Source organism: Cyanistes caeruleus, chromosome 12 (assembly GCF_971803275.1).
Source record: "Cyanistes caeruleus chromosome 12, bCyaCae1.hap1.1, whole genome shotgun sequence".
Classification (NCBI taxonomy): Eukaryota; Metazoa; Chordata; class Aves; order Passeriformes; family Paridae; genus Cyanistes; species Cyanistes caeruleus.
The window spans coordinates 14079966-14102739 of record NC_141712.1 but is presented as its reverse complement, the minus strand read 5'-3'; the positions used below and the strand labels follow the sequence as shown (position 1 = coordinate 14102739).

The following is a 22774-nucleotide window of genomic DNA, read 5'->3' as shown; positions in this document are numbered from 1 at the left end:
TTAAAAAAAAATAATTTTAATGTTTTAGTTGTTTAAGATACATCATCTGTTTATTCCACAGCAAGATCCCACAGCCTGAGCTAGCACAGGGGTTGGGAATGGGCATGGCACGTGGCCCCACTCAGCAGGCAAGCATGAAAGAAGGGATCAGAGCTGGTACAGGTGGGGGTAGCTCCAGCTTGCTCATCCCTGACCACACATTCGCTCAAATCCAAAGCTCAGGCTGAAGCCAGCCCTGGAGAGGCAGAGGCTGCACATTCCAGGTGTGCACACAGTGCACAGCAGTGTCCCTGCACTGGGAGTGCCCTGCAGGCACAGCCCCTAACAGACAGATCCATCAGTACATTCTCCAGTTGATGCTCCACAGTAAGAAAAGTCATAAACCTTTTGCCTCTGTGAATCCCACCTTTCTTCCAAACCCCCTTTTCCGTAGAAACTGCTGCTTCCTCCCTGTTCAAGAGCCTTGTCACTTCAGCAGCAGCAAATCTCAAATTGCCCATAATTTTTCCCATAGTGCCTGGAGACAACAGCCAAAAGGAGCTGTACGGAGTATGTGTCCTCTGTGTTTTCTCAGTGAGGGAGAAAAGGCTTTCCAAAGCAACACATCTGTAGAAAGACAGTGTAGATCCCAAACTCAAAAGGCCTTTCCCAGTCACCAGGAAGTGTCAGCAACAAGACAGGGACAAGTTAAAGTGCATTTTACGACCTGGTCAGAGCAGGAGATGAAGACACTTTAAAGCCTAACAGTACTAAAACTGCTGGAAGCAACTAATCCCAGGGACCTTGGGTGCTTGTCTGGGCTTTTTACAGGTACTGACTAGTGAGCAGAAATCTACTTAAGAAGTAATCCTGAAAAATGCCATTTCCTTCTCTTGCTTTGTGGGGAAAACTAAACAATGTAAACACCCATTCAAAATAAGGACTCTGCTGCTTCCAGAGAAACTCTGAGCACAGTTCCATGGACTATTTCCTCTTCAAGCACCATTTACAACTCACCTTTAGAACTTACTGTTGCTTGAGAATTATTTCTGCTTTAATTGTGTAAAACAACTGTTTTGCTCAGTTTGAGCCCATGTAAGGAGGCACCTGGAAAAGACTCTACATTGCTGGAACAAGTTTGGCTCTGCCAGGTGGGCCCTTTCCAGGGGAGCTTTCAAAAACCTCTTAATCCCAAACTAACCAATATTATTCACACACCCTTCTGCAGGAGAGAGTGATTTTTCTGGTCTGGCATCCATTGCCAGCAATGGACACAGGGAATTTGGTCAAATTGGTCTGGAAGCAACCTGGGAAGCGTAGGAGTAATGGAAGCACTTGTAAACATCACCACAGCACATTACCAGGACGTCCTGCTTCAGCTCCTTGTGGTGATCTCCTCCAGACAGAGAGGAGCAGAACTGACTCAACATGTCTTGGGAATTAAATATTCAATCAGTTCCTGGGTGGCCCGCTGTCCCCACTGCTCAGAAGGTGCTCTCGAGCAGGCAGTGGCACCCACAGCCCGTGGGACAGACCTCCTGGGTGCGAAACCACTCCATCATGTGGCTGGTGTGGCCTCCATGTCCGCAGGTCAGGCAGAAATTGGAGGAGCCCCGCACGGCCACGTGGCAGATGGCGCACTGGAAGGTGAAGCCCTTGCAGACGGCGCACTGGGTGCCGCGCACCTCGCTGCGGCAGTGGCTGCAGTACACGCCGAACTCTGCCGGAGGGAACACGCCGTTAGTGCTGGCAGAATCATGGACAAAGCAGTCCTGCATGCAGCCCCTTGCTCAGCAGATGAGCCCCTTAAACTGCCTCAAAGCTCCATCAGGGTGGGAGAGTGGATGGTGTTCAGAGAACTTGGTTTGTTCCCCATATGCAATTAAACGAACGGGCAACCGGAGCACTGAGGCACTGAACTGGCCCACCAATTCCCCTGGATGGCTACAGCTGTCTGCTGGAAATGTGGGTTGGATTTCAAGCTTTGGAGACACTGACTCGTTAAGGCTTCCTGCTGTTCTCATCCACCTCTTACCACCAGGAAGTGTCACTAAGCAAGCAAGGAGAGTCTCCATTTCTCATCAGAGAGCCCACCTGATGCCCCCTGGATCAGACTGTCAGCCATGGAGGGGCAAAGGCCATGGGCACCTGTTTTCACTCCAGTTACTCCCCAGAAGTTGTCCTGGGTGACAAGGTGAGACTACTGCTATGTCTCTAGCATCCTTCACCTGTTTTTCTTCCCCCAGGTCAAGCACATCTGTTCCCAGAGGTCTGTGAAGAAGACAATTTGGAAGCTGTTTTTAAGCTGGGTATCTACACTGCTGAAAGTATTCAAGGAGAGAAGTTCTCTTTACCTATTTGCTGGCTAGCTCACCTAGTTAGAGATCTTGCAATTCTAGCATAAGGACACTTCAGCCCAGGATCAGAGATGAAGACAGGACATCTCAGAAGGAATGAAGGACATTCATCAGCACAGAGCTGCGCATTGCTGGCATGGCAGTATGTGAATTTTTCAGCTTTCCTGGAGAGATGTTACAGTCTACAAAGCCCTTTAACCAACACCTGTGAGCCTTACCTCCACCCAGAACTGTGAAGAAGTCAATCCCATTTACTGGAAGAGCTAACCTCTGTCAGAGGTTAAATGCTACATTTGCAGTGATATTTCAGTAACCAATGGACACTTTATCTATGTAGCAGGATGCTCTGTCTAAGCAAGAGTAAAACAGCTTGGATTTTGCTTTACTTGCAAGCTATTGGTGATGGATTGAGCAGGGGGTGCTGCTGCTCTTAGTGCTGAATGCTGAAACCAGCTTGATCACACTACCCCAAATTAGACCCATCACGTGGATAGGTAGGGCAAATGCTCCCTCATCAAGGCTGGCATCAACAGAGATGTGAAAGGCCTGGTAGGGAAGGGAGAGGCAGATGTTTACAGAAGAAGAAACCAAAGAGCTGATAGCATCTTACTCAAAAATAAAGCACGTTCTGTTGAGCAGGCAAGGCAACATTTTATCTAAAATGGTGTGACTGACAGTCAATCACTTCATACCATAAAGACCAGTTCCAATTTTAAATGGGGAAAAATTTTAACACACCTCCCTTAGGTGTGTGTGAGGATCCTTACCCTTGGGTACACCCATCAAGGTCAATCCTCAAAGCTGAGTGAGGGAGATTTGCCCATGGTCATTGCTATGGGTAAACATCAGTGTCGACCTGATAATTATTAAGCTAGCTTCAATATTATTTATTTAATAACCAGTGTGTTGTATTACTAGTTTTAATTTTCTATACTGTGTGGTAAGTAATTCTGATTAAGGCCTTTTCAGTCTAATGATTATCATTATATTCATAAATTTAAATAAACTCTTCATATTTTATTCATATTAAATAATAGGTTTGCCATCATTAACCCTGTGGAACAATTTGTACCAATGTTTAATTACACCTATATAAGAATTTTAAACCTTTGTGACTCCCCTGGGTGGGTTTCTCAGATAAACTTTGTCCATTCTGTCCATGACACATCCTGCCCTGCAGACTGCACATTCCTAAGCTCCCGAGGCAGAGCTGTGGCTCTGCCTGGGCAACTGGACCAGACACTCACCAATTCCCTTGTGGGGATCAGGAGGACATGAGACAAACTTCAGAACCTCAGCCCGCTTCTCTCGCAGGCCCCAGCGATAAAGGATTTCTCCATAGCACTTCTTGAAGTCATCAAATTGCTGAGTATTGGCAGGATCCAGCAGCCTAGAGGAACAAACAGGCTTGTAACTGACTGACTCGCAGAGACTCTGGTTGCTATCCTCTGTCCAGTGGTGGCTATGCAACCAGTTCACATTGCTGGAAATGCAGCAGGGCACTTCTCACAGGTTGCTGAAACATTGCTGAACACAAACTACTCTGGCCTTGACTTGTTCTACATTCCAGGGTGCACATTCTGTGGGTGGGTCCTTTGGGGCCCCCACCATGGCTTCTTAGGGATGCATCATGTGTAATCCAAGCAGCGTTGATCTGCAGGATAATGCTTCTTCAAGTAATTGTGTGAATGACAAGGTCTAGAGGCAGGTCTGATACTGCACAGCACCATGAGAGACCTGGCCACAAAGTTCCATATGACTGTGCCGCAAGTAAGGCATCTCTGAATACCCTCGAGGCCCATAATAACCTACCTTTTGTTTTTCTCATGCTGGTCCTTCTCCCGCTCCCGATGGTCAGGATACATTAGGTTTCCATAGCGAAAGTCATCCGGAGAAGATTCGCACCAGGGAGTGGAGGTCTGCTCCGTGTCTTTGTTTGCTGCAAACACCAAGAGGCTGTGAGTGCATCTCCCCGCTCAAAACTGGGGTCAGGAAGGGACATGAAAGACCACAGGTTTGCACCTCCACATTTCAGTCCTATCTCTGTCCTACCACCCTCTGCACTCCAACAAACACTGCCCCACCTCCAAGATGTAAGTGCCAGCCTCTACTTGCCAAGTGCTTCTACTACACTTTTGGTGACAGGACTTAATAGGGATCACCAGGCAGAGAAATCTGATGTGGAGGAATCCCTTTTGCCTTCTGCTTTAGACAAAAAGTAACCTGGCAATCAATCCCATGGAGTTTGCTTGGGAACATTTTCCCAGGCGGACCTGGGTTCCTCCTTCCTCCCTGAGACAGGGAGGACTCTCATCACCAGGACTGTTGTTATTACGTAAAGGGGCCTCTGCATGCAAAGTACTGCCCTGGGGGAAGGGAGATGACTGCTAATAACTGCTACAAAAGATTATCTGCTCCCCTAAACCCCATCCTCTCCTCTTCCCCATGTCACACGTGCCTTGATATCACACTGAAAAGTTACAGATGTGGTGCTAACAGGGCTGATATGCTACCCCAGGCCGTGTATATCACTAGGAATCTGCAAAAATTTTCAACTCTGACACCAGAGCCCCCCATTGTCACCTTTGTCACACTGAAAAACTTCTGTGAATATTCAGGGCACCAAGAACCCAGTCTTTCTAACTGCTGCGTTTTTTCTAGTGAGAGAAGGCCCAGTACTACTTTTCCCCTGAGCCCTGTGGAATTAGCTGGCTAATTTTGAGGCCATTTTCAATACTCACTGAATGAAGTACCTACTGAAATCAGAAGGTGCAGGACTGCAGGAGCCTCAACACAGATACTGCAAAGCCTGCTCACTTCCAGCCATGGAGTCACACCATGCTGGTCAAACTCCACAGAGCTGCTCTGGCAGAACACATCTGCAATCATAGCCAGTACTAACTCCCTCCTTTCCCCACCATGGGAGCCATCTAAAACCTTGGCCAGAAGGGTGTGAGATTCCTTTATTTACTAGCCAGGACTCATACCTATGCTCCAGCCTCCAGTGCCAATCCCAGGATCTGACATGCTGGAACAGGAGCCGGAGGAAGTAAAGCTGGGCTGTTGAGGGGGAAAGGAGAATAAAACATGTCATCTATGTGAGAGACATTCAAAGATATCCAAAACAAATGGGAGAGAAGTGACAATCTTACATATCGGCTGTGGGAGGCCAGGTTGGAGGCACGCTGAGGAAAGGGGACACAAGAGTTGGGGCACCCCTGGAGCCTTGACTGGGCTTCAAACACACTGCAGAGCATGGCCAGGGTCTGTACATCATGAAGCTGTGAGTAATGAGCAAGCCTGGGAAATGAAAAAGACATTGTGAGACTGAGCAGAATTCAATGGCAAAACCAGTGAGACTCGAGGACAGCTAATTTCAAGCCTGTTGCATAGCCTGTAGGTTTTGGTGCTATGACTGCCCAAAGGAGATGTGCACTGAGGGACTGGGTTGGCTTTTCTGTCACACCTTTGAGAAGCCAAGTTCTCCTTCTGAAAACACTCATGCCCTAACTGGTGGGAGAAGGATATGAGCTCTGGGAATCCACCAGTACTTGGGCTCAGATGTAATGCTGGCGCCATTAGACTCACTCCCAGCCATAATATCTTTTTGACAAAGCCATCTGGGTGCAAGCATCCTGCACCTGGATCACAAGGCAAAAGGCAGCTGCAGGTTTTCTAGAAGGCTAGGAATTTTCCAGTTTGCTCTGAAGGCTGAGAGTGATAAAGAACAAGCTGTGCTGTGCTCCCACTGCTGTCATGCAGCAGGAGAGAGCTCAGCCAAGCAACTGTATGGAAAGCACAGCACACAAATCCTGCACTTCCAAACAGTGTAGATCAACAAATAATAGTTATTAATTATGTGCCCTCCTGAGTAGATTCACCACTTGGAAGACATTTGTAGCTAACACTTGACTTTGAAGCCACTGGAACAACTTCCCAGTAAAGTTAGGTGACAACAGGGAATCAGAAAGTGGGAAAAAGGTGCTGCACCAACAGGCTCATTTAGTGGGGAGCAGGAAACCCAAATCTCCAAGTCAGGCATTGTGGGCATGGAAAGTAGTGCTCCACCTATGCCTGGCCTGTTGCTCAATGCTGGCCAAGGAAGACCTGAGTGATAAGTGGAAGGTCAAGGGCTGCCTCCTCTATGCCAGAAACACATTTGGAATTTCCCTTTGTGATGCATCACAGGCTTGAGAGGGGAAAAAAAACCCATGCCGTGGCACTACCCCAAATCTGAAATAACCCCTTACATACAGATAGTTAGGGAGGCCTCTGCTTCAGCAACCATTCCCCAACCCCTCCCCAGCATTCAGACACGTACAAGGACTCCAGTAATTGACGTCCAAATGGATGTTGTGCCCAAGGTATCTCTAAATCTGGGTCAGACTTCGGTCCAAGACAGAGATCAGTGGCTACCATGGCCAGTGACCAAACCTGGCAGACAGGAAGGAAAAGCAGTAAAGCTACAATTAGGATTAACCACACTCCCAGGGCATAGGTGTGCACAAATTCACACATAGACAGACAGATAATAATGGAGCTTGTCTGTTTTGGGTTTGTTTTTTGTTGGTTTTTTTTTTCCCCTGACAGCAGGGAACAGTTTCGGTCTCTGTGTCACAAATAAGACAGAGAATAACACAAAACCAAAGCTTTCCCTGTCACACTTGCTTTGTGTTTGGGTTAAACACAAAAGCTGAACAGTCTATAGTTTATTAGTGCATTTTATATTCACAAACCTCAAAAGCGTTTAGATTTGATACAGTTCTTGGGTTCAGAGATGTCTGGTGGCAGAAAGTTTACTGGTAAATCATTTGCATGAGAAGTATTTGTTCATTAGTGGTGTCACTGAGCACAATTCTCCTCATGCAGCCTGGCACAGACAGGACACTGTTTGCCTTTTCTACTTCAGAGTTTAACCACATGAAATTTCTCATACATTTATCATCCTCTACTCTGAAAATGGTTCCATCTTGTCAGTCTCTATACCACTGATCTAGGACTGTTTTTTCTGCTGTGCCTAGAAAAATGGGACAGTTAGAATATTCTAGGGAAAAGGAAAGCCCCTAGTTTAGCACAAAAAAAAAGAGCAGGAAAGGAAAAAGAGTGTGCAAAAAAACCATCAGAAATCAGAGCGCTGACAACATGGACAACAAAGTAAAACCACGTGCTCCAAGTACAAAGAACAAACAGCCAGAAAAAATAGTCCCAAAGCTGCTCCCCGTGAAACCAGAGAGAGCAACAGAAGAGAAACCAAAACAAGGACTGGGCTGAGTAAGAGAGTGCACAGAAAGGTAACAGGAAAGATGCCACTTCCTACACTGCTATAGAGCACATCAAACCTATAAACTGCAACTCAAGCCTGCATGTCTGCTGTGAGCTGCACTATGGACTGGAGTTACAAGGAACAGGGAAAATCAAGCAAGAAACAGAGTTATCTCAGAGAAATCTTGCTGAAGTTACTCCACCCATACTCTGGTCCAATGTGGACAAACCAGACTGCAAGAGGAAGAACAGATGAAGGGGAACTAGACCTACTTTCTGCTAGTGTTGCAGAACCCACCAAGAAGCAAGACAACAGCTTGAGTCAGCTTCTGCCTAGATCAGGTAAGCCTATGCATGTTGCCTGTCCAGCTCTAGTTAGAGCCAAATGCTGAGGAGATGTGCACAGCTCCTGTGGCACTGCCAATTCCCATCTCTTTCAGGTGTTCCCATGTCCTGTCAAATGTTCTGCCTATTGCAATGGACTAATCACAGGGAAAAACATGGGCCACAATAGCCATTTTTCTCCTCTTTTTATCTGAAGGCAAATAGCCAGCCCCATTTTGGAGCCCCTGGGCCCAGGCTCTCTTGGGAGAAGACAGCTGCAGTTAGGACTCAATGCCAACACAGATGAATGCCAAACAATGGGAACAATTACATAAGTATGAAAAAAATTATGGATCAAAATGCTGACAGCAGCTAGCCAACTCTGTGCACAGTTACTCCATTTGATGACTCAAGAGCAGGCTGCATTCCTCACTTTGCCTACAGGAATTCCCTGAAAAATGTGTTTCACTCAGTTTGGCAAAGGGCATAACAGAATCTGTGTGCAGTCCTGGGAAGGAAAGTCTTGATGCCCAGAGTCAGCGAGGTGGGGACCACCTTGGTGGCCATTCAACCCGCTGGTTCACCAACCAGAGACTCCCTGACAGAGCTGCTGAATCCCACTTGGGTGTGAGTGACAGCACAAGCCACTGGAGAGTAGCACAGCATGCTGAGGAAGAGGTCTGGCTCCATGGTGTACCTGTACGAGATCCCTCCGCCCCACTGCCAAGGCTGAGGCAGCATTCTTCTGGCAAGTCTCCTGGATGTTATTCACGTTCAGTCTGAAAAGAAAGGAGGTAACTCAGCTCTGACTGGCACATTACCTACAAAGGTGGGGAGGAATGGTGGGGAAGGGGGAATGTGGCTCTAGTAGCAGTGAGCAGCCCAGAACCTCCTGATCAATATGAGCCTCTTTGCATGGCCAGGATCCCCTCCCATCCTTCTCTGTTATTCAGGGATCACTGCCATCCTCCTCCCGCTATTCATTTTTGCTAATACACCACACATTGAGTCCAACTCCACACTAGCTGGGACTGATTTAGGGCTGTTTACACAAGATGTCCCACGAAGAAAGGTCCAACAGGTTTTTTAAAAGAATATTTTTGAAAATAACATAGAAAGGGAGAGAAAGAAGGGTTTCTTTCCTCTCTTTCTTTCCTCAGAAAGGAAAACTACATCTCCCCTGAATGTCCATAGACTGGAAATTCCATTAAGGACCAGCCACTATTACCAAACTTACGAAAGAAAAAATTCAGGAACAGAGGTTTTGTAACCATGTAATTTAGGAAGTCTGGAAAAAGGAAGCCCTTTGTTAAAAAAATCAAAACCAAAAACAACAAAAACACAAAAATACCCACAGAACTCCATCCTTTCCATTAACACCGAACAACTTGCAGAACAGACATGTACAACCAAGTGGGAACACATAAAATACTTCTGAAATTAAAAAGCTTTGTAAGCTATTAATAGTTTTACAGAATGAAAATGTGCATTTACTGAGGTTTTTAAGCCTGTAGATTTAACATGAGATTTGAAAAAGAATTTCTCTTGTTAGCAGGTGAAAATCGGAACCCGTAACATTTGCAGTGACAAGACTGAAGCACCGCTTCAAACTCTGTTGACCACACCTCATCACAAAATTCTTCCCTCACACTTTTCAGATTTACAGGAGACAGGTAAACCCCTCTCACAGGCAGAGGGATACAAAAAAAAACAGTGAGGCAAGAACAGAGGAAGAAGGCAGAGAAACATTCATGGATCCTGCATCCATGCTGACTGATGCCAGAATTAAAGCACAGCAATGCCGAAGACAGCTACTTTCATTTGGGAAGGGATGACCGCCCACATGTACTCACATGTAGAGCTCTCCCAGCAGCTTGTGGACAGGCAGCAAGCAGGAAATATCTTGGATAATAACTTTGCCAGCAGCCTTGATGGGTCGGTTGTTGGTATCTGTCCCCTCTCGTTTGCTTTTCCACCTCCTTGATTTCTGCAGAACAAATGGCAGTGTTACTGGGGAAGAGGACAGTGGGCTGCTTGGGACAGGGAACAAAGCACTAGGGTCAGGAATAATGCAAGCAGCACCCAAACCTGCCTTTTAGAAGGCTCTCTGTTACCCTGGAAAACATCCATGACATGCCCAGGAGAACAAGCATCTCCATCTGTAGGAAGTGAAAAGCAGGTCAAGGCAGCGAGCTCAAGGTCAAACTCACTCAAAAAGTATTTTGTGAGTTTCCCTGTGAAAGCCAGTAATAGAATAAATCAGCTTCAGGATGCCAATCAAACCTGGGCAAGTTTGGCAGGAAGACGGTTTAGTTCTCATTCTCTGGGAACCCTTTGCAGATGGACCACTGCTGACTTCAGCCAGTGTCAGCACAGAGACATGCTGGAGGCAGCTGCTGCTCGCCCTTCGCCTCAGGGCAAGCCCACAGCTCCAGACTGTCTCTAGGTCTGCCCTCTCAGGATGAGAACAGCCCTGTTCAGTGCCAGCACAGGGCTCCCACGTAATGCTTTATCAACAGCTTCAAACAAACAACTGGCAGGTGATAAAGCAGGGCCCAAGTTTTCCTAGCAAGGATCCCTAGCTATCATGCTCACAGCTACTTACAGCTGGCTCAGGATATAAGAGGGGGAGAAGAAAGGAGAGGAACCAACGAAGGGAACAGAAACAAGAAGCCAAGATTCCCAAATACTCCCTGTAACAGACACAGAGGACATCTTAAAGCCAAGCTGCCTAAAGCATAAAGCTTGCTTGGCTGTGTGAAACACTGTAGAGTATTTGTCTGGTATCCTGACCTCTTCCAGCTCTTTGCTCTACAAGAGTGAGGAGGAGGGATGAGAGGACGTGTGGCAGCAACAGGCAGAAGGCACTGGAGCTCTACTGAAGGAAGCACTGGCTGCTATGCAGGGTTCCAATGCTTTGCAATGCTGCTCTCTCATGGCGTGTTCCCTCACTGCCACACAGAGTGACGGACCCACACAGAAGCGCCTGGTCATGCTGGGTTCGGGAGGCTCTCCTGGGGCACTCATGCTGTGGCTTCCCCACATCTCAAAGCAGAACAGCCCCTCTCCCAAGAGGTCAGCAAGGCTGTGCTGATGGCTCTGTAGGGCAGACACAGCTCACACAGGCTCACATTGGTTCTCCTAAAGAGCAGACCGGGATACAGGAAAGGTAGGACTTGGATCTGCAAGCAGGGTCACCTTTACTGTGGGTGTGAGGCCAGCTGTGGGATGGCTGAGTGCCAAATGGCTTTTGACCATGACCATACAGTCCTGTGAAAACCTGGGCAGGCTTATCAGACACAAAATGTCCTTCAAAAACTACTCATGACCTTAAGAAATGTCACTGCCTGCCTGGCCCAAGCTTAGGCCAGTGTGCTGAGGAGGTCCTGCCACCCTGATCATACTACTAAAACATGCCACAAGAAGCAAAATAGAATCTCCTGAAGCCTCTCTGAACACTGCACAGCTGAGGATCAGTGGCTCCAGCTTGACAGTAAGTGAAGAAGGCATTTCCGCCTCAAAGGAGGCAAAGGTGGGTTTTTCCAGGGATGCCCATGTTATACAGCATCACTGTTCCCCTGATCGTCCACCACTCCACTGAGTAAAGAAGAGCAGAGCTTGCATGGTGCCAAACATTCAGAGGGGTGAAACACTTGTAGAAACAGGACTGTCAGCATCCAGTTCTCTGAAAAAGCTGACTGACTAGTTCCCTGCCACATCTCTTCAAATCCTAATTCAACGAAGAGGAATCTGCCTGCAGTTCTTATCTGTCCCCTGAAGTTGAAAAGCACTATGCAGGGGAAGGTGCTTAGAATGGGGTCAGGTGGGAGACCCACCTCTCTTCAGCCCATTAGTTCCTAATCAAGGTACAGTCTGGATCAACTCTGCCTCTCTTGACATTGAGCAGGCTAATCCTGTTTTGATAACACCTAAAAGTTTAGCTGCCCTTTCCATGCTGAAGGATGTAGGCTGTATTACAACCAGGCACCCAAGTAACAGTGGCACCTGTACCTCATTCCTTCTCAGGGCAGCAAATGCTGTCTCACAGGTGTGGTGAGGAGCTGCTGATGCTACTAAAATCAGTGTATGAGCAAAGCTTGGGAGCCCCAGAACAATGACATGCCAGAAGGAAAGAGCTCAGGCATTGTCCTGGAAGGGCTACCAGGCTTCTCACAGCAAAAGCTGTATTTGTGCTGTGTCTGAGCAGGTGTTTGAGCCCAGGCCTGCCAACACAGAACCACATTCTGTGGGCTATCAACAAGAGCTTCTAGAGCCTGGCAGGTAATTTGGAGAGCAACTTGCCACCTCCTGACCATCTGTAAGCCAATTGGCCCCAAGACTCACAGTTGATGGAGATCTCCCTCTGCCCAGTGTTTGGAAACAGATTCAACCTGCTCCTGCCCCCTGCAAGAGCAGACTGAAGCCTCCCCACAGGCATTTCAAGACTAGAAACATGGACAACACATATCATTTTCCACAGGCAACTGGCTCTTTTTTTTTTTTTTTTTTGGAGAATGACAACAAATGAAGATGAGAATGAAAAAGAGCTCTCATGAATGGTTTCCACTGCTTGCTTTTAGCATATCACCAGACAAATGGAAACACTAAATGTATCAGAAACCCCTGAATACCTGGACTCAAACCCAATATTGTCCTGTTTTCTTCCTTTTAACTCTGCTTATTTACTGGCAAAAAAGGAAACCCTAATTCTTTACCGGTGCGGCTCCAGGAGTGGAGTTAGCTGATGACCACAGGCCCTGCCTGTACTACACTTCCATGTCCACCAATTCCAGCTCCTAAAGCTGTGACAGGAAAAAACCATAAAGCTACAAAGCTAAAAATCACAAAATGAAAAAGAGTCACCATTAAAAAAGTCTGGGTTTTCTACAATTCAGGTTTACCTCAGCTACAGCAAGAGTTAGGAAAAAACCCACAATCAGAAGTATGAGAACCATCATGGATGGGGTAAAGTTCATCACCATTGAAAACAGACACTCTACTTTGAATCCAATAATTGCTGGTGTTAATTACAGGAGTAGCTCTCCACCAGGCAGTATTTGAGTGCTTTTAATAGGGATTACCAGAGACAAAGAAAGCTTTAGGTTGGGTTTGTCTGGCCAAGTTCCACCTCCCTCCAATTCCACCTCTTCTCCCAGGAGAAGCTCCCACTATGGTGTAATCAAAAGGCGTCACCAAGGCTCAGGGGCATTAGGGTAGAGCAGAAAACACATCTCTTTCTAGGGGCTGGAGCACAGGTCAGGATGGGCAGCAGGGAACATAACATTTGGAGCTGAAGCAGAAATCAACATGCACCAAGCTAGCTGCTGGCAGCTGAAGGACAAAGACACAGGTCTTCTGCACTGCCCATGACATTTCTAGCTCTTCCTGAAACCTAGAATCCATGCCAAGGAGAACTGCATCTACCCAGCTGCTCCTCAGTTTAATGAGAGGAAGATACGAAAGAAAATAGCTACAGTGATAAGTAAATTAAGACTCATCAGTTCCTCAGAGCACGAGTAGGAAAGAAACCAGAGCATTTATGGCAATCATGGGGTTGGAGGTGACAGCAGGGAACAGCACTGAATAATGACTAAAAAAGCCAGCCTGCACCTGCACTACTATACCCAAGGCTGTAATTTGCTGCAATCTGAGGTGATAACGATGGCAGTAAATGGGTTACATGTAGAAACAGATAGCCCAAGAATAAGCCACCAACTGCTTTGTAGCAACCACCATCATCACTGCATACTCAGCAGCAGGAGTTGCAAAATGCTGCCCGCTTGGAAAGGATGCTGAACACTTGGGTGTGTATGCCTTTGGATCCTGCTGAGGCAGGCAGTGCTTTAAGAAAGATCCTGAAATGTAAAGTGCCTGTTTCACATCAGCATATGCAAAATTTCAGGGTTTGTGGTATAACTGGCATTAGTAGGGCAAAGGCAAAGGTTGTGAACAAAAAGAGAACGGACTTAATGACAAGAGATTAAGCTGCAGTAAGCCATGTACAAAATAGTTAAATCTGCTCAAGTCAGGTTCAAGCTGCTTCTCATATTTTTTTAAATAAAATGCAAAAATTGCTTTCTCCCTGTAGAATGCTATGCTCCTTTATTCTAAACAACTGCCTACAGATTAACTCCTGCGTGTGGCTCATGCAGTACTGCCTGGATTTTCTCTTCAAAATAATAAATATTTACTATTTCCAGCATCTCCCACAGTATCAGGCACCTGCCACAAAGGCACTAAAAAATCCAAGGCCCTTTTGAATCAAGTGCCCCACAGCAAGAGTATGTCTTTATAGCTTCCATCAATCAATAGCTGGCACCTGCCCTGAAGGATGGGCACTTCAGAAGAGGAGGCCAGAAAGAGGAATTATTGCTCCTTATAAACTTGCTAAGCTCTTGCTTCCCCAAACACCTTGAGCAATACCGAGCTCTTCTTCCAGAAGGAAGGCACATGATTTGCACTAATAACCTATACCTCTCCTTGTGTATGCCTGTGTCTTCACCTTAGGCACTGCTGCCCCCTTTAGAGAGTCAGTTTAGCCTCTTCCAAAGGTTATCCACAAATACAATCAATCCTTCAAGGCTTGGACTAACCCCTGTACCACTTTTAAATATATGTTACAGAAAATTATAACTTTATCACATCACTTCTTGCTCTTCCTTCCAAGACAGAGATAATTGTAAATTAAACTGTGGCCTTTGTGCTCTGCAATTTACCACACAAGCTGGCAAGTTCATTGCTTGATTTTCTTTCTTTCAGTCTGCTCCTGATTCAAGACAGAACTTCATTTCTTGCCTCTGCTGCTCACAAAGCTTTTTGCCAAAAGCCTTGATGGAGTCAAGTAAATTACTTCTGGTTTCTTTCACCTATTATTTGCTACTACAGTCTTAGCCTCTGTTGTAATTACAAAAATTTGATCCTATTATACCAAGTTAAATTAGGTGTTACAGGATTCTATTTTATTCCCTGCTGTCTTATGAAGAGATAACATGAAGGACAGCAGCTGTGAAAAAACAGTTGTTTGTACAGACATTAAGACAAACAGACTTAAAGAGATCATCTTTAAATTGAAATTGAGTTTTCTGAGCTTTGTCTATGCTTGGGAGATGAGTGATGAAATAGTAAGTGCCCGCATGTCCAGCACAGCTTGAGCAATCCCGATATCATCAAGATGTTCATGAATGATGTTGGAGTTTGAGGGACACGTGGACCTGACTATCAGAAAACAATTGTCAAAGCAGACTTGGCAGGGCAGGTGCCAGGAGGAGAGAGAACTTGCCAGGGTGGCTGAAGTGCAACCACTCTAAAAGAGTTGCACCACCCTGCATTCAAAGGGCTGGGAGAAGATCACAAGTTAAGAAGAAACTGTATTTTTTGACCCAGGATATAAGACTGTGTGATGGATTGCACTGAGAAGTGGCAGTTCATTTTAATAAGATGACAGATTGTTGTCAGAAACTCAACCAGTTTGCTTCTTCCACAGCTCTTAAGTGATCCTCTCTCCCTCTCCAGCAAGGCTTCGTCTTTTCAGAAATTAGGTGCTCTAATATCAGTCTCATCAGTTGGTTGATGATGTATAATAATCACTCAGCTCCTCTACAGTTCACTCTGTTTCTTAGAGGTTAATCTTCTCTTACACTTCAAATTACCCCTTGGCATCCTTTCCTGACCACAAGGCCAGGTGAAACAGGCATCCTCTAGGTCAGAACTTGCACCCTGCAAACTACTGTCTGCTCCTGCCCACTTACACGTGCATCTGCTCTTGTGAAGCCCTAGGCCCTGCGTGGAGTGCGAGTCCCCCAACTCTGTGCAGGTTACTCAAAGGCAGGCAGGTGGCATTTTATTCTTGGGCCCTTGGGCAGAAGACAGGGTCATATCAAGGACAGTATTAGCACAGCACACAGTACCGGGAAGTCGTTAATTGCTTGTATGGACCAACGTCGCCGGGCAGAGCGAGGAGACATCTGTACGCGAAAACATTATACCCAGGAAAAGGGAAGAAAGACACCAAGAAAATTAAAGACAAAGGTAAATAAACTGAAATGAAAAATGCCCTGAGTATGCAGAGTAAAAGATACTGTTCCCAATGGTTCTGGTACACAGCGAACAGTTGCAAATCATGATCCCCACTTTCATCCTAACACAATTGTATTACACAGCATTACCTATGGCTCTGGCAGAGCAAGGGCTGCTGTGTTGTGCCCAACACCAGCCTCTATGGAAGACTTTGGCAAACTCAAATCTGAATCAAGTCTTCCACATGGAGTTGTATTACTGCAAGAAGCACTGAACTGCTTCGTGTGACCTTGCTCATACCATGAATTGAGCAGAGGACAACACTGAAGTGCCCCACATGCCTAAACTGCGATGTTTTACTCATTTTTCCTGAACAGAAAGGCAGCTAAGTGTAAACTGCATCATTTTTAAGACAGCTGTCCAGTGCCATGGCACAGATATCTGCAGGACGCTAAATAGACAGTCCTGCTTACTCAGATTCCCTTTAACATCTGACATCCTCCAGAACTTCATTCACTGAAACCTGCTGTAACTGTTCACTTTCACTTTAAACAATAAAAAAATGTAAGTCAGAATATTAGAAGGGATGTAGAGACACTGCTACTTGGCAGGGCCATGTGGGTATCGTGGGTTAATATAATGGGTTGAGAAACTCCTTCAGATTGAGTAAGCAATCAAATTCTCTATTGATTGACCATGCTGAATAGCTCCAAAGTAGGCTTTCATTAGAAACTTGAAGGTATTTCAATAGGTACTCAACACAGTATTATAGCAACAACAAATGGAACTTTTCAAATCACATTACTGTACACTCACTTGAAAAATAGTGTTGAGATCTGTAAGAATTAACACAATAAAAATAGATATTTGGGTCAGGTACAATGCATTTTGCGTTTGTTTTCAGCTGATGATGGACAGTCAGGACCATCAACCATGCCTACAGCCTCTACATCCCCTTGCATCTCACTGCTGGAAGAGCCCTACAACCAGGCTGGCTGCAGGGCCCCATGAAGAGAGAGAGGAGAAGGCTGCAGTCATGTGTACAGGTTCTTCCAGCAGGCCTCACAGAGAATGAGAAAAGGTTTAGTTAAAGGAAATTCAGTATAGTAGAAAAGCATTAAAACTAAGCTCAGTCCCCTCACCAGTTCCCTGAGGGGAAAAGCGTAAGGACACCACTGTCACTATCCCCAGGTACAGCAAGGCTGAGCTGTCTCCAGGTCCCCACTGGCATGACCCTGTAACTGTAGGGGGAAAAAAGAACTCCAGGGCACCTTCTTTAAGAGACACTCAGATTCAAAACACTGACAGCATTGCCATGGTACAGATAAAGCTCCTCCTTTCTGCTGACTAGTGCTCTTCAGTGGGTTTTTTTTGCGAAGTAAAAAAGAGGAAGGAAGAAAGGAGGAGTGTGCATATGTGAAAAAAAGTGAGAAAGATATATATATATATATGTGTGTGTGTGTGTGTATATATATATATATATATATATATATATATATATATATACTTAAATGAGCACAGAAAGGCTCAGTGCCAGATTTAGTCTCATTTTGGCTTACTAAGGAGCTCTCTGCTGGAACCAGCAGCTCCCCTACCTTCATGGGAATATGACATCTTTCCTGTCTAGCAATGGGCGAATTCCATTGGCTTGCTAATGTTAGTGGATGCCAGTTGTTGTTGCAGTGGATTTAAATACTTGGTTATGGCTGATATATTCAGTTTTGGGGATGAAGTTGTCTGATATCACAGTTTGATGCATAAAATTTAAACTTTTATTTAATGCAAACATAAAATCCAAGCTTCAGAGCAAGGAGTTAACTAAACTTAGGGTCTGGGCTTTTTAAAACTGTCACAATGAAATAACAAAAATGCTGTAGCATTGATCTAACAGAGCCATGACATCAACTCCTGAAGAACCAGAAAACCTCTGCTGAAGAGAGATACAGGTTTTTGGGTTTTTTTAATACTCTTTCATCTGCAAGAAGATTTGAACCATTAGAGTTCTTACATTTATTCCAGCATGCGAGGAGATAGCTCAGCAGGGGAAGGGGAACACAGGAATTTCCCTTGGCTTTCAGCAGACATGGCTGCACACATGCTTTGTTCTCTTGAATTCTTTTACCCTGTGACAAAAATCTTGTTGCCATCAATACAAGGTCTAGGGAGACAGGTCACATGAAATTGCACCAAGCTGGTTCCACATGTTATTTTTAGCCTTGTCTGTCATCTTAGAGAGGCTGTGTGTCAGAGACAAGCCTGCTGCAGAGGACAGAGGTAGCTCTTTAAATAAACTCTCCTACAAAGACTAGGACAGGCTGTAATTCTTGTACCAGGCAGCACCATTTTCTCTTTCCATCAAAAAAAAAAAAAAAAAACCAGAAAAAAAAAGTTTGTGGGGGGGAAAAAAAGCCAGGATGGGGACTTAAGAGACTTCTGGGGTCTGTATGGAAGCAGAATTTGCACTGGGGACAGGGGCTCTCCCCACAGCTGGAAGTTGTAACATCGCCATGTAAGCAGGACACAGTCCCAGAGACAGTGTGGCTGTCACACCCAGAACCACCAGAAAAACAAGACTTCTATCTGTGCCCAGGAAGGATGGGTGTTCAAGGCTTTGACTTCTGCTCCTGGGACACAAGTTCCCAAACTATTATGCCAGCAGAGTGCAGACAGCTTTTGGCTTTCCCTGGGTTACCTGGAAGCTCTTTACTGCAGCAACAGATTTATGTCCTCTGCATGGACAGTGAACAAACTACTCAAATGCCCCAAATTCTGAGGCTCCTAGTGGAAGCTTACTGCATTTTTGAAAGGCACCTCACCTCCTGCTGAAGCACAGCTTGTTTCTAACAATCTGCTCAGCCTACTGCTCCCACAGCATCTGCTCCAGGCACATCAGGCCCTCACTGCTGTTTTACAACTTCTGTGTTTTGCAGCCACCCTACAATTACAACAGGTCTTCCTCACCCACCATGTCCCAGAAGGAAACAATCCCACTCTTCTCCAAAGCCTTGTAAACAGGAGCAACAGCAAAACCTGCACCTAAACCAGAATTACGTGGATTGGAAGATCTTTAGAGAATCATGTAGAAATTATTTTTGCTTAAAAAAAGAGGTTCAAAGGGGCACATATCCCTGAAAGAGACACCTGAAATAGAAATAACCAACCACATCCCTTAGTCCAGGAGAGGCTGGCAGTAAGCTGCAGTCACAGCCCTGTGCAGTTATATATGTATATTTATCAGGGAGCACCCAGAACAGCAAGAGCTGTGTACATGTATTTATCTGAAGACTAAAACTTCTTAAAGGGTGAGATTTTAACCCTACATAATGCAGAGGGAGACAGTATAATGCACTGAAGGGAACTGTGATGGTCAGCACAGGGAAACATCAAAATAAGCATGTCAAATGCTAGAGAGGATCAATAAAGAAGTTACTAATAGGAACCAAATCCATTTGACAGATCTGCCTGTAAAAAGATGTCTTTTTGAGAGTAATATAAAGCTTCTATTACTAGCAATGCTAAATGAAAGGAAAACAGGTCATGAAAGCTAAAGTGTTGGGAGCAGTGTTTTGGTCTGGCACTTACCCTTTCTTTGTAGTAGAAGGAGCTAATGGAGACCTGCTCCTTCTCGCTGCGTGTTGGGCTCCCACTGTACAGACGCAGGTTGCCTGGAGTCTCCGTGCGGATCTTCATTGGAGTAATGAGGCCACTATGGTACGCTGATAGAGCCGACAGAGACCTGGGAAAAAGAGAATACACTTTCAGGGGTTTTTCCCATCAAAATGTCCTGCAGGCTCACACTGACATCTCTCCACTAACCCAAGCTGCCAGCAATGGTGCCACTGTCTCAAAAGAAGTCTCTGCTGAGGCCCTGTGGTGTAAGGGCCCAGGCTCTCTGCGCTGAGGGCACAGCTAACACTAGAGGGGACTAGCTCTAATGTAGGACCTGGTATTTTCCTGCTTTCCTGCCCACAACAGGAGCACACCTCAAACACCACACAGGGCACTCACCTGGGTGTGGGCTCCATCGGGGACACGGCACGGTGCATGGTCATGGGCCTCGTGAAATACACCAGGTACCCTGAAGAGACAGGACATGGCATAAAGACCATGCAACAAAGAGTAGATTACTTAGGGGCAGTTCAGCTTAAATGACCACATTTCCCTGAGTATCAGAGGCAAGAGGCTGGATTCTTATCCACTAACCTTAGTGATTATAAACTGAAAGCAGACAACCACATTCTCTGAACCCAATTTGACTCCCTGAAAACCCACTACAAAAGGTTTTTGAGATGTTTCTCTCAAATGCATAATGTCAAGTGGTTTATAGCTGTTAGAGAAAAGACAGGAAAAGAAAATGAGCAAATATATGCTTGTGTTTTAACCCTCCACCAGAACTTGCCAAGCACTGTTACTCCAGAGGTAAGTGAGGTGATGTGTGGCAATGCAGAGAAACTGCAGCTTATACAACACTCTTCTTCAACAGGAGAGCCCCAGACATCTGAAGCCAGCTCCAAAGCATTCTCTCACAAGCCTGATCCCATTTGTTAGCCTCTCAAGTGTCTTCAGCCACCTACTCTTGCAAGAGTTTCAGGACTCTGAACTCAGGTTTCACTGAGCCTATTCAATGCAATATTATTCTGTTTTACTTTTGCTTGGGAATTCAGTGAGGCCTGTATGGAAAGCAGGTTCCAAAACATGCTCACACTGGTATGCTCAGGTCCAGAGACGGCATCTGTGCATCTGAAATAGCTCAGTGAAACTTAACAGCTCTTACTCAGATCTTAACCTACTTTTTAGTGATCTTCACCCTCTACATGCTCTCCTGGAAACCTGGATGTGATTGTACCCCATCTCCCATTTAGGAGAAGTTTCTTAATGACCTTGGGAAAGCTGTTTTGGACAAGTGAAAGAGTGTAGAATGAGAGAAGAGTGGTTAGAAATATGAATATGGTTTCAGCAAAGGGTAAGTTCAACCCCAAATCACAGGACTTTTGTGAAGACTGAGTGCCAGAATACACCCAGTAATGTGATGCTGGTAGGAGAGAACTAGGCAAGGAAAACAGCTATTCCCAGTGTTCTATAAAAAGAGATCTGTCAATGCCTCTGGCATGCCACAAGCCAAAGGTTATCTCTTCAGCTAGCCCTGCATTTCAAAATCCTAAAGCCCCGCATGCAATCCCAACTGTGAACAGTTGCTAATTAGTCTCTTCTCTAAATTTACCACAATATCACTACTTTAACACCATTCCTTACTCCTTGCATGGCAAAGCCTTATCTTGTTCAGAGGCAAATGTTTCCCAAGACATCTAAAAGGACCATTCCCCAGGTACCTGTTTTAATGTATCAGTGACAGGGCTGACCTGCACCACAGAACCTGGCTCCAGAGGTCCGTGGAAATGGGATGTTAGAGTCCTGGTAGGAGCCATAGGCATTGGAGACCCGGGCAAACGTGGGCAAGGGGGGCGTTACGGAGTTGGACAAAGCGTAGGGATTGCTGGACGTGCTGTCCTCTTGGTTCTGAAACAGAAGTTACCCAAGGTCACACTCTTGCTGTCACAGGACAGAAATCCAGCCAGAGCATCAGACACAGCAGTGCCAAGCAGCCTCACAGGAGGTGCTCATCCTTTGAGCCAGAACAGACCAAGCTCAGAGCACAGTTACTGCTTCAACTGCAAAGGCACTTGCAGGCACATCTGCCTTTGAGGAAAAAGCTTCTCTAGCTGCCTGTCCAGAGACTTCTCTCCCACCATAATCATGCTGAAATGCAGAGCTTAACTGGGGGAGGAACAGGAGAAAGCTATACAGAAAATCTGATCTTCAGACTCTGGATATGACTCTCAAGACAGCAAGCTGAGCTGAACATGATACTGCAATGATGCACAAAATCTCCTTGAGTGGGAATAACACGCAACTGTGGGGTGTCAAACACAGGTTGGGAGTCTTCAAGTGAGGAAGGCAGATGGTGTGAATTACTGGGGGACCTCAGGACTAGCCACAGGAATTTTGGCAGAAATCTGCATTTATTTGGATAAAGAATACTACAACTTCAGTCTAAAGGAATTCTTTGAAAGTAGTGGTGGCTCAAGTAATCAGATTTCTCTACAGCACAGAAAGTTCCCACTCTTACAATATTACTGCTGAAACCAAGCAGAATTAAGCCTTCACATGTAAAAAAAAAACTCCAGCCCTTTATTTGTGATGGATAAACAAAACCTCTCAGAAAAGAAACCTGAGGAGACTCTCCAATCTTTTCCTGAATGCTAAAAACACCCACTCCAGTACACTTCACCCACACAAAGACCTAATACCTGACACTGGGATGCTGAGTAGGTATCACAGATCTCTCAGCTAAGAGCAGAGTGTGACTTGGATTTATCTGCAGTGTCATCCCTACAAAACCTCAGCACAAGGCTGCAGAAAAAAACCCAGATTTTCACAGTTTGGGTTTTTTTCAGGGAAGAAAACAAAAACCCTAGAATAGGACTAGCAGGATCTTTGACTAAAACTGAGGAGGTAAAGACATCTGCCATTGCCTTTCAAACAAGAATTAATCCATCAACAACCTGAGGCCTCTTATCTTCTCTCACAGATGATAACCATGCCTTGGCAGTCAGTGACATATATTCTGACCAGGGAAGCTACCATGCAGCACTAAGATTCTCCAATCTCCAGTCACTCCTGGTAACCTGGATATCAGAGTTCCCCAAAGCAGCAAACCTTCAGGGCCTCATTTTTGGAAAACAAAACACATCTAATCATCCACCCAGCTCTTCAACATTAACCAGAAGTGCTCACACAAATGTAATGGCCAGTCACAGGGGTCTATTTACATATCT

At 45.6% G+C, this 22774-nt stretch overlaps 1 protein-coding gene across 10 annotated transcripts in view; it reads right to left on the bottom strand.

Annotated features, from left to right (window-relative positions):
- WDR59 (WD repeat domain 59) overlaps positions 1–22774 on the bottom strand; it is a 49976-nt gene continuing 27202 nt past the window's right edge. For 5 of the 10 annotated variants that reach the window (XM_086847170.1, XM_086847168.1, XM_086847169.1 and 2 more), the window contains 11 exons: positions 21299–21455; positions 19947–20016; positions 19521–19674; positions 9776–9909; positions 8620–8701; positions 6658–6770; positions 5489–5636; positions 5324–5396; positions 4149–4275; positions 3584–3726; positions 1–1699 (listed from right to left, as the gene is read on the bottom strand). In XM_086847170.1, coding sequence (XP_086703296.1) covers positions 1464–1699; positions 3584–3726; positions 4149–4275; positions 5324–5396; positions 5489–5636; positions 6658–6770; positions 8620–8701; positions 9776–9909; positions 19521–19674; positions 19947–20016; positions 21299–21455 — 1437 coding nt within the window. In that variant the 3' untranslated portion in view covers positions 1–1463. Of the gene's footprint in view, positions 2251–2353; positions 2501–2970; positions 3193–3583; positions 3727–4148; positions 4276–5323; positions 5397–5488; positions 5637–6657; positions 6771–8619; positions 8702–9775; positions 9910–15829; positions 15887–19520; positions 19675–19946; positions 20017–21298; positions 21456–22774 lie in introns of those variants that run through there. The other 5 variants (XM_086847166.1, XM_086847167.1, XR_015275248.1 and 2 more) reach the window with 4 other exon arrangements.